Source organism: Palaemon carinicauda, chromosome 28 (assembly GCF_036898095.1).
Source record: "Palaemon carinicauda isolate YSFRI2023 chromosome 28, ASM3689809v2, whole genome shotgun sequence".
Taxonomy (NCBI): Eukaryota; Metazoa; Arthropoda; class Malacostraca; order Decapoda; family Palaemonidae; genus Palaemon; species Palaemon carinicauda.
The window spans coordinates 55,373,567-55,386,066 of record NC_090752.1 but is presented as its reverse complement, the minus strand read 5'-3'; the positions used below and the strand labels follow the sequence as shown (position 1 = coordinate 55,386,066).

Below are 12,500 nucleotides of genomic sequence, written 5' to 3'. Positions count from 1 at the left end.
AATGTCTAGAGAAACTGCCAAAAGAGACATTAAAACGTAGAAATTGATTTGTTCCAGATTGATTGATTTAAAATTCTCTGGCATCCTTCTTCCAGGAGAGATATCTTATCCAAAGTAGTCACATTAATACAACAACAACAACAACAACAACAACAACAAATCCACTGCAAGACAAAGGCCTCAGACATGCCCTTAGTCATGTCTAGGGTTTAGCCATTTTCATCACCACGCTGCCTACTGCCGATTGGTGATGGTGGCAGACTTTTGTCTGATCGTTCAAAGCAAACCAATCTAGTATGGGTGTCCCTGGCTGGTACAGCTTTGTTGATCATAGCGATACACAAACCTTTTCAGCACGTTAAGGTATCACCGCTGAGAAAGGGGTTTGTTACCTCTACCAACGAAGTTGGAAGGAGGTTATGGTTTCGCCACTGTGTGTGTGTTTGTTTGTTTGTGAACAGCTTCCTGGCCACAATTTTAATCGTGGAGTAATGGAACTTGCAGGGATTAACTGTTATGCTAAAAGCTGGAGATGATTTAAATTTTGGAAGGTCAGGGTCAAAGGTCAAGGTAAAGGTCAAGCAAAATGTCCAATTCACGTAATCAGCCATAATTTTGGACATCAACGTCACAAGAGACTTCAAACTTGGTTCATATTTGAGAGTATGAAAACCCACGCCAATTAATATATGTTGAGGTCAAAGGTCAAGATCAAGGTCGAGCAAACGTTCGAGAAATAAGCGGCCGCGGCGGAGGTCTGTGTTCGGCTGAGTGCCCCTCTAATCCATGCCATCCCAACCCCCTCCTCCTTCCCCTCCCCTTCCCTTCTCCGTCCCCTTCCCCTTTCCCTTTCCCCATGCCACTCTCCATTTCCCTTCTCCTCCCCTTCCTCCTCTCCACTTCCCCTCCCCTCCTCTCCCACCCTCCCCATCCCCCCTCCCCTCCTCTTCCCTTCCACTCTCCTCCCCCACCCCCACCCACACCCCGCCCCTCCCCCCCCTTTCCTTCTCCTTTTCCCCTTCCCCCTCTCCCCCCTTCCTCTTTCCCCTTCTCCTTTTCCCCCTCCCCCACCCTTGTACCTTCCCCTCTCCCTCACCCATTCCCCTCAACCCTTTTCCCTCTCCTCCCCTTTCTCCTCTCCTTCACCCTTTACCCTCAATCCTTTTCCCTCTCCTCCCCTTGCTCCTCTCCTCCACTTCCCCCTCCCTTCCTCTCCCACCCTCACCCTTTCCCAGTCCCCTACCCCTCTACCCTCCCCTCTCCCTCACCCTTTTCCCTCACCCCTTTTCCCTCTCCTCCCCTTCCTCCTCTCCTCCACTTTCCCCTCCTTTCTTCTCCCACCCTCCCCCTTTCCCCTCCCCTCACCTCCCCATCCCCCTCCGATGGTCTGTAGCTCCCTACTCATTCTTCTTCTTTTATGGCCATTCGTGAAAGGAATTTCTTTCTTTGGACTTTCCGGAAGCAAACAAGAGAGACGTGATGGATTTGTTTATCATTTGTATCTTATGGTTTAGTAATCAGGTGGTGCGGAGACTCTCTCTCTCTCTCTCTCTCTCTCTCTCTCTCTCTCTCTCTCTCTCTCTCTCTCTCTCTTGTCTTTGCTACCATGACTTTGAGAGAAATTTAACAGGAAAATTGTAATCTTATTTTTCTCATTATTCAGCTGAAATTAGGTAGTAAGTTGGCCAAGGCACCAACCACCCGTTGAAATACTACCTCTAGAGAGTTATGGGGGTCTTTTGACTGGCCAGACAGTACTACAGTGGATCCCTCTCTCTGGTTACGGTTTATTTTCCTTTTGCCTACACACATCCACAGTGAATAGTCTGGCCTATTCTTTACATATTCTCCTCTGTCCTCATACACCTGACAACACAGATTACCAAACAATTCATCTTCACCCAAGGGGTTAACTACTGCACTGTTATTGTTCAGTGGCCACTTTCCTCTTGGTAAGGGTAGAAGAGACTCTTTAGTTATGGTAAAGAGCTCTTCTAGGAGAAGGACACTCCCAAATCAAACCATTGTTCTCTAGTCTTGGGTAGTGCCATAGCCTCTGTACCATGGTCTTCCACTGTCTTGGGTTAGAGTTCTCTTGCTTGAAGGTACACTCGAGCACACTCTCCTATCTTATTTCTCTGCCTCTTGTTTTGTTAAAGTTTTTATAGTCTATATAAGAGATTTTTATTGTTGCTGCTCTTCTTAAAGAATATTATTTTCCTTTTTTCCTTTCCTCACAGAGCTATTTTCCCTGTTGGAGCCCCTGGGCTTATAGCATCCTGCTTTTCCAGCTAGGGTTGTAGCTTAGAAAGTAATAATAATAATAATAATAATAATAATAATAATAATAATAATGTCCATCCAATGACGTAATTGCGCAGAGTATGAATGACCAATATTGCCCGTAATGAAACTGCTTCTCTGTTTGTTGTAATGTCTGGGTTATATCAAATTAACTGTATTTGATTTGAGTACAAATTTAAGTGTGCATAAAGCGCAATACGATAATAGAACATAAAAAGTGCATAAAAAACGACATCCATATTGGAACATACGTTCATCATCATCATCATCATCATATCATCTCCTACGCCCATTGACGCAAAGGGCCTCTGTTAGATTTCGCCAGTCGTGTCTATCTTGAGCTCTTAAATAAATACTCCACCATTCATCATCTCCTACTTCACACTTTGCAGTCCTGGGCCACGTAGGCCTGTGTCTTCCAACTCTTTTATTGTCTTGTGGAGTCCAATTTAAGTTTGGTGAACTAATCTCTCTTGGGGAGTGCGAAGAGCATGCCCAAACCATCTCCATCTACCATGATCTCATCCACATATGGCACTCGAGTAATCTCTCTTATAGTTTCATTTCTAAATCAGATCTTGAGGTTTTCAACGGAAAAGGATATGGAAAATATGAAATAGAAAAGTGAAGAGCTTTTTGAGTTTATTCAAAATACCAAAGCAATGTACCTTACAATTATACGTTTTTGATGTTCATTCCTATTACAGATTGTGGGTTAAAGGATCCTTTTCCCTAAATTGTCTCCTGGGGACGACGTGGGTGTTCGGATTCCTGTACATGAATACTGGCCACGTCTTCGCCTACATTTTCACCATCTTTAATGCCTCCCAGGTAATTATATTTAGCGTTCATTATCCTATATTTAATCGGAACTCATAGTATGAAGAATTATACAAGTGGGAATTGAGTAATCAATTAATTAAGTAAATAAAATGGTAAATATAACGAAAAGTTTTGTGCCCTATTTTTTTCTTATATTTTTCTTTTTCTTTTAGATTCATAAATTCCCAAAAACTTAATAGATTAAGTAGTTGATCTTTCGTAAGATTATATGAGAAATATATTTTCCTTCATATACTGTCCAAGAGCAAGTTCTCTCTCTCTCTCTCTCTCTCTCTCTCTCTCTCTCTCTCTCTCTCTCTCTCTCTCTCTCTCTCTCTCTCTCTCTCTCTCTCTCTCTTATATCCATAAACAAATCCAGAGTCGATATTGATAAAATAATGATCCAAATGTATAGGTTCGAATCCTGGCCTGGATATTAATCCTTATTTAGTATGACTTTAACATCAGGAAGTGTCCGTGGCTTAACTAACCCCTCATTCACTATCATTCATTATCATTCACTGTATTTCATCATCAGGGACTGATGATTCTCATTCTGCACTGCATCGTGAATGACTCGGTGCGAGAGGCCATCGTCAACTCATTGCCCGACCGACTTTCGAAGTATCTGAAGAAGCAGGTAATGTCTCTCAGTCTTACACGTGAAGTATTGTTTCTTTATAAGGCAATTGTCTTATATTATGACAAGGAAGAGCCATGAGATAATGTATTTCCTCTTTTATGGAAGATACTGTTTGTTTGTTATAGGTTGGTAGATGATGGAATATATTCGTATTTAGAGGGAATAAGATATATTTCAACTTTTCTTTATCTGAGTAGAAGTTAGTGGAGATATTTGTTATTATCATAATTGTTTGTAGATTATTTCTAGCGAGGAGAAAGACAATGTTATATATATATATATATATATATATATATATATATATATATATATATATATATATATATATATGTATATATATATATATATATATATATATATATATATATATATATATATGTATATATATATATATATATATATATATATATATATATATATATATATATATATATATATATATATATATATATATATATATATATATATATATATATATATATATATATATATATATATATATATATATATATATATATATATATATTTATAAGTTTAATCAACAAAACAATTTACTTCATTTTTTAAAGGAAAAATGACATATAGCGTCCTTATTTTGAGTTGAAATCAGATATATTGAATTATTCTGTCTCTTTAAGGGAGGCCAAGAAAATGGTGTAACTTCATTTCTCCGTGAAGGAAATAGGATACTTTACTTGATATTTAAAGGATAAATTAAATCATTTACCTTTATATTTAGCATATCTTTAATTCTATATCATTATTTCTAAAAATGCATATTAAATCCCTGTATCCTTAATTTTAAGAGAATATTTTCCATATCTTTATTTTTTGAAGGAAAACTAAAAAGAGGATAAATTAAATTCTTTACCTTTATATTTAGCATATATTTATTTCCATATCATTATTTTCCAAAGGTATATTAAGATATTTAATCATTAATTTTGGGAGAATGTTTTCTATATTTATTTTTTTGTGAGAAAAGTAAAAATTAAAAAAAAAACTTTACATTTATTTTTATCAGCATGTCTTTATTTTATTGATGATTTTTATTTTTTATTTTTCATTTTTATAATTTTTATTTTTTAACGAATTTACTCGGGAGATATATTGATGTTTATTCTTTATTGTTTATGAGTACTAACCTTGTTTACTGAACCGTTCAGGATTTAGCTAGATAGTAAAGATCTTATTTCTCATGATGATAATAATAATAATAATAATAATAATAATAATAATAATAATAATAATAATAATCTCCCCTTATAATAAAGAACAAGTGTTTGGCTATATATATATATATATATATATATATATATATATATATATATATATATACTGTATATATATATATATATATATATATATATATATATATATATATATATATACTGTATATATATATATATATATATATATATATATATATATACACATCTTGTCATGCTGAGTGACAGGGGGGCAGAGGAGTAGTCATGCCCTGGTGAGAGGGGGTACGCTGAGAGTTAAACTCGGAAACCACAAATTGCCGAACCAGCCGGTTGTAGTCAGGAGAGGGGTAGGAAGGGTTGAATCTGTGTGTGTTCATATCTATCTGAATATTTAGCGGTATTTTCGACGGGTCGCATACACTAGTAATAATAATAATAATAATAACTGCTGAGTAGTAGTACCTCATCAATAACAAAAACATTTCCCTTACTCTGTTTACCTCTGTCTCCACCACAACATTTCCACATCAATAACAATATTTTGATAATTCACAACAATAACACAACTATACCTTCCCTCCTCATTATAATAATAATGACCACCCACTAACCACAACCTCCGTGAAGTGGACTACTGTAGGCCTTGCGTCTTTGAGGACTCATAAACTGTTTATGAATCGGCTTTTCATGGTCTTTCTAAACTCTCTCCGCTGCTAGACTTCTTTGGCCCTCTTTAAAGAGAGGCCAATTAACGTCTCCCTATTCAGGAGAATTTTTTTCTTCTTTTTTGACATGTTTAGGTTGTGTTTTTTTGTCATATTTTGGTTGGATTTTGTCATGTTTTGGTCGTTGATTTTAGTCATGTTTTGGTTTTTGGTTTTTGGTCATGTTTTGGTTGTTGTTTTTGTCATATTTTGGTTGGATTTTGTCATGTTTTGGTTGTTTATTTTAATCATGTTTTGGTTGTTGTTTTTGTCATATTTTGGTTGGATTTTGTCATGTTTTGGTTGTTGATTTTAATCATGTTTTGGTTGTTGTTTTTTGTCATATTTTGGTTGGATTTTGTCATGTTTTGGTTGTTGATTTTTTTCATGTTTTGGTTGTTGATTTTGTCATGTTTTGATTGGATTTTGTCATGTTTTGGTTGTCGATTTTGTCATGTTTTGGTTGGATTTTGTCATGTTTTGGTTGTTGACTTTAGTCATGTTTTGGTTTTTGGTTTCTGCTCATGTTTTGGTTGTTGTTTTGGTCATATTTTGGTTGAATTTTGGTCATGTTCTGGTTGTTATTTTTGTCATATTTTGGTTGGATTTTAGTCATGTTTTGGTTGTTGTTTTTGTCATATTTTTGGTTGAATTTTGGTCAGGTTTTGGTTGTTATTTTTGTCATATTTTGGTTGGATTTTGTCATGTTTTGGTTGTTGATTTTAGTCATGTTTTGGTTATTGGTCATGTTTTGGTTGTTGCTTTTGTCATATTTTGGTTGGCTTTTGGTCAGGTTTTTGGTGTTTTTTGTCATATTTTGGTTGGATTTTGTCATGTTTTGGTTGTTGCTTTTAGTCATGCTTTGGTTTTTGGTTTTTGGTCATGTTTTGGTTGTTGTTTTTGTCATATTTTGGTTGAATTTTGGTCATATTTTTGGAGGTTATTTTTGCCATATTTTGGTTGGATTTTTTCATGTTTTGGTTGTTGATTTTAGTCATGTTTTGGTTTTTTGGTTTTTGGTCATGTTTTGGGTGTTGTTTTTTGTCATATTTTGGTTGGATTTTGGTTTGTTTTGGTAGTTGATTTTAGTCATGTTTTGGTTTTTGGTTTTTGGTCATGTTTTGGTTGTTGCTTTTGTCATATTTTGGTTGGATTTTGGTTGTTTTGGTAGTTGATTTTAGTCATGTTTTGGTTTTTGGTTTTTGGTCATGTTTTGGGTGTTGTTTTTGTCATATTTTGGTTGGATTTTGGTTGTTTTGGGTGTTGTTTTTGTCATATTTTGGTTGGCTTTTGTCATGTTTTGGTAGTTGATTTTAGTCATGTTTTTGGTTTTTGGTTTTTGGTCATGTTTTGGTTGTTGCTTTTGTCATATTTTGGTTGAATTTTGGTCATGTTTTGGTGGTTTATTTTGTCCTATTTTGGTTGGATTTTTTTCATGTTTTGGTTGTTAATTTTAGTCATGTTCTTGGTTTTTGGGTTTTGGTCATGTTTTGGTTGTTGCTTTTTTTCATATTTTGGTTGGATTTTGTCATGTTTTGGCTGTCGATTTTAGTCATATTTTGGTTGGTTTTTGGTCATGTTTTGGTTATTGCTTTTGTCATATTTTGGTTGGATTTTGGTCAAGTTTTGGGTGTTGTTTTTGTCATATTTTGTTTGGATTTTGTCATGTTTTGGTTGTTGATTTTAGTCATGTTTAGGTTTTTGGTTTTTGGTCATGTTTTGATTGTTGTTTTTGTTATATTTTTGGTTGAATTTTGGTCCTGTTTTAGTGGTTATTTTGTCATATTTTGTTTGGATTTTGTCATGTTTTTGGTTGTTGATTTTAGTCATGTTTTGGTTGTTTTATGGTCATATTTTGGTTGTTTTCTGGACATGTTTTGGTTGTTGTTTTGTCACGTCTTGGTTATTTTTGTCATGTGTTGGTTGTTGTTTTGGTCATGTTTTGGTTGTTGTTTTATGGTCATGTTTTTGTTGTTTTCGGTCGTTTTGGTTGTTTTATGGTTATATCTTAGTTGTTTTCTGTCATGTTTTGGTTGTTGTTTTGTCATGTCTTGGTTATTTTTTGTCACGTTTGGTTGTTGCTTTGGTCATGTTTTGGTTTTGGTTTTAATGGTCATGTTTTTGTTGTTTTGTTCATGTTTTGGTTGTATATGGTCATGTTTTTGTTTTTGTTTTATGGTCATTTTTTTGGTATTTTGTTTTGTCATGTCTTGGTTATTTTTTTTGTCATGTTTTGCTTGTCGTTTTTGGTTATTTTTTGGTTGTTGTTTTATATTCCTGTTTTGGTTGTTTATGGCCATGTTTTTGTTTTGGTTTTATGGTCATGGTTTGGTTGCTTTTTGGTCATGTTTTGGTTGTTGATTTTGTCACGTCTTGGTTATCTTTTGTCAGGTTTTTGTTTTTGTTTTTTTTTAACATGTTTTGTTTTTTTGTTTTATGATCTTGTTTTTGTTGTTTTTGGTCTTCTTTTGGTTGTTGTTTGGTCACGTCTTATTGTTTTTTTCTTTTTTAATGTTTTGGTTCTTCTTGTTACCACTACATCATTATCATTTGTGGGAATAAACCTTCAGAGACTTTGTCTGAGGTTCGCTTTTATGTATATATTAGTGTTCGCGACCCGTCAAGAATGACGGAATTAATATTTAGATAGATACACACATACAAGCACACGCAACACAACCCACTCTCACCAGTGTATGACCAATCACTCTCCCCCCTACTCGAGGAACGGGGAGGGTTGTGTGTGATCAGAAATAAATGTGTGTGTGTATATATATATATATATATATATATATATATATATATTATATGTGTGTGTGTGTGTGTATATATATATATGTATATATATATATATATATATATATATATATATATATATATATATAGTATATATATGTATGTGTGTGTGAATGGAAGTATATATATATATATATATATAATATATATATATGTTTGTATATATATATATATATACATTTACATATATGTATATAATATATATGTGTGTGTGTGTGTGTGTGTTTGTATATATATATGTATATATATACATGTATATATACAGAGAGAGAGAGAGAGAGAGAGAGAGAGAGAGAGAGAGAGAGAGAGAGAGAGAGAACCACACATACACACACTTGCTTTTTATTATATCGGGGAGATGTATGTATGTATGTATGTATGTATGTAGGTATGTATGTCCTAATTGCTGAGTTATGAATGAGCCTCGTCTTTGGAAAACTTCCACAAACATTGGTTTCTTTATAAACCTAAATTGAAGGCTAAATATAAAAGCTCATAAGCAGCACGTCTAAAAAAATTAAATTTTTTTTTTATTTGTCCTTATTTTATTTTGTTTCTGAGACTTATAGTCAATTCTTTTTAGTGAGGCAGATTTGCACCGACTCGCAAGGGTGCCCTTTTAGCTTGGAAAAGTTTTCTGATCGCTGATTGGTTGGACAAGATAATTCTAAATAATCAGATAGCAGGAAATTTTCCGAGCTAAAAGGGCACCCCTGTGAGTCGGTGCAAATGCGCCTCATTAAAAAGAAATTGAGTATAGTAAGGTTAAATAAGTCAAATAAGCCTGAAATGAAAGTTAAAGACAATAAAAACAAACTTAATGTAGAATGCTTACTCGCTCAGTGATGTCGACTATATTTTTTAACATTACAATATGTTTATATATTTATCATTAATATAATTTTTCCACAAAAATTTTTAAACTACGAATTTACCTACTTTTTTCAACTTTTACAAGTCTCTCTCTCTCTCTCTCTCTCTCTCTCTCTCTCTCTCTCGTCTCTCTCTCTCTCTCTCTCTCTCTCTCTTTATTCAAGTTAATAATTGCAACTTTCTTTCCTTCGTTTATTTTTCCTTACTACAACGATATGCGATTCCCCTTATAGGTCTTTTCACCGAAAAAAAAAAAACTCCTCTGTTTCGATTGTAATTAAAACATCCCTATTAATTTTTCATTAGTTCAGCTTGCCTCCCATTTTACATTATAATTAACTTCTTCACCTCCCAAAGATACATCTCTTCTTGTAATATTTTCATATTATTCATTTAACAAGTCTCTCTCCCCTCGGCAAGGGTCCATCTCAGGGGCTTCGCGCAAAAGTTGTCCCGGGCCAAGAAAGTTCCACCCCCGTCGTAATACTGGTCAGGAAGGCGGACAACACCCTGACCCTCAGGAATGGGACGCCAGGAAGTCCTCCTCCTACTAAATCACAAAAGAGGAAAAGGTGAGAGGAATAGGGTGGTATTATTGATTTTCTAAGTAATAGATCTCTAAGAGTTGGTGATGGGCACCATGGTGAGTATAGGAATGTGATATCTGGTGTTCCACAGGGTAGTGTTCTTGGCCCATTTCTTATCATACTATATACACATGACATGTGGTTTGGTCTAAAAACAAGCTGGCAGCATATGCAGATGATGCTGCTCTCTTTGCACCGATTCCATTTCCTGATTGTAGATCTGTGGTTGCAAAATCCCTTTCAAGCATAGTTCTTAGAGGTTTCATGGAATTGGGTGATAATTTTTCATGCTAATTTCGTAGAAGTTTCATGAAATTGGATGTTAAATTTTCATGCTAATTTCTTAAAAGTTTCATGAAAATTGGGGTGTTGAATTTTCATGCTAATTTCTTAGAAGTTTCGTGAAATTGGGTGTTAAATTTTCATGCAAAGTTCTTAGAAGCTTCATGAACTTTTGCCATTTATCATGTAAAGTTTTAAGAGTTTCTTGAACCTGTTGTTATTTTTCATGCAAAGTTTTAAGAAGTTTCATGAAATTGGTTAGTCGTTTTCTATGCAAAGTTTTAAGAAGTTTCTTGAAACTGGTTGTTCAGTTTTCATGCAAAGTTTTAAGAAGTTTCATGAAATTAGTTGGTGTTTATTTCCATGCAAATTTTTAAAAAGTTTCATGAAATTGGTTGGTCATTTATCATGCAAAGGTCTAAGAAGGTTCATGAAACAGTTGGCCATTTCATGCAAAATTCGTAGAAGTTTCATAAAATTTGCAATGAGCCGCCATGATACTCGAATTATTCTTATCAATAAATATAAGTAGAAAATGAGAATGGTCATAATAACTAGAATTTTTAAATAGGTAGTGTTAGGTTATGTTATCACGTATAAGTTTTAAATCTTGAAATCTGTAAACAAGCTATTATTATTATTTTTTCAACATCACTGTATTTTAGCATTCCTTGCTTATCATTTCATATTATCTGTAGGCTTCAGGTCATTTCTCGTTTATAAATTATGGTTCTCATAACAACATTTGAATCAATATTCATAAAAATATTGTGGTTATCATTATCTATGTCTTGTGAATCAATATTTTATGAACGATCAAATAAAACCACCCCTTTTATATCAGGAATTTAAGAAAAGACGCAAAATTTTACGATAATTTTTCTGATTAACGTATTTCACAACTTGGAATTTTCACGTTCTCTTTGTTTTAAGGATTAAAGGTAGCTCATGAATGGCAGAGGCAAGAGACAGAGACAATGCCCTAGCAGAACAATGCCCTAGAGACTGGTCATATGTACATACGATCAGCACCCAATACCCCTCTCCACCCAAGCTAGAACCAGGGAGGGCCAGGCAACAGGTAGACTTATAAGCTCACCCAAATACCCCATCCTTAGCTCACAATAAACTATAAATACTTTACCAAAACAAAAGGAAGAGAAATTAGATAGAGCAGTGTGCCCGAGTGTACCCTCAAGCAAGAGAACTCTAACCCAAGACAGTGGAAGACCATGGTACAGAGGCTATGGCACTACCCAAGCCTAGAGAACAATGGTTTGATTTTGGAGTGTCATTCTTGTAGAAGAGCTGCTCACCATAGCTAAAGTGTCTCTTCTACCCTTACCAAGAGGAAAGTGGCCACTGAGCAATTGCAGTGCAGTAGTTAATCCCTTGGGTGAAGAGGAATTGTTTGGTAATCTCAGTGTTGTCAGGTGTATGAGGACAGATGAGAATCTGTAAAGATTAGACACTGCAAGAAATATATCTAGCTTAAGCTGATCTAGAATCCCAGTCCAGCAGATCGCTAGGCAAGGACGTTTTCAATAGGCTACTTTATCTCAAAAGTGCAGCAGCTGGTCAGTGTAGAATTGACGTCACATTTTCAAAGTTAGTGTCATGTAGTATTTATCACAAGGAAAGAACTGCCAGTGATTTCAGCCTTCTGTAAGTATTGTAAACTTTGTATTATTGTTATTATTATTAGTATTATTATTATTATTATTATTATTATTAATTGCTAAGCTACAACCCTAGTTGGATAAGCAGAATGCTATAAGCCAGGGGTTCCAACTAGGAAATTAGCCAGTTAGGAAAGGAAACAAGGAAAAATAAAATATTTTAAGAACAGTAACAACATTAAAATAAATATCTCCTATACAAACTATAAAAACTATGCAGATATGTCATTAAGTTTCTATCTCACCCTACAATTAAGATCATACCCATTGATTTCCATTTTGCATTCAATGTTTTCATTGAGTTTTTACTTCCGAATAAAGAACCTCATGATAAACCATATAAAAGAAAATGTTAAAATTTACATATTTATCCCAAGCTGTATTCAAGTCTTTCATTGGGAATCCTAGAAAAAAATTGAAAAAATACTAAAAGTTATTATGATATTGGAAAGTTCAAAATGTTGGTTTGAAACAGCCTTGGAGGCCGCTAAGAATTCTGGCTACCCACAATTGCTTTGTTCTAGTTCTTAGTTTTTTTTTTTTCAATAATAAAAGTTGAATCAAATTAAATTGGAAGCTATGTTTACATTTAGTTCATC

The 12,500-nt window shown here is 34.3% G+C and overlaps 1 protein-coding gene across 1 annotated transcript in view; it reads left to right on the top strand.

Annotated features, from left to right (window-relative positions):
- The window catches only part of LOC137621817 (adhesion G protein-coupled receptor L3-like), a 40,482-nt gene that overhangs the window by 26,618 nt on the left and 1,364 nt on the right, over positions 1-12,500 (top strand). The window contains exons 14-16 of the mRNA XM_068352323.1: positions 3,012-3,135; positions 3,665-3,766; positions 9,774-9,925. Of these exons, the coding sequence (XP_068208424.1) occupies positions 3,012-3,135; positions 3,665-3,766; positions 9,774-9,925 (378 nt within the window). The remainder of the gene's footprint in view (positions 1-3,011; positions 3,136-3,664; positions 3,767-9,773; positions 9,926-12,500) is intronic.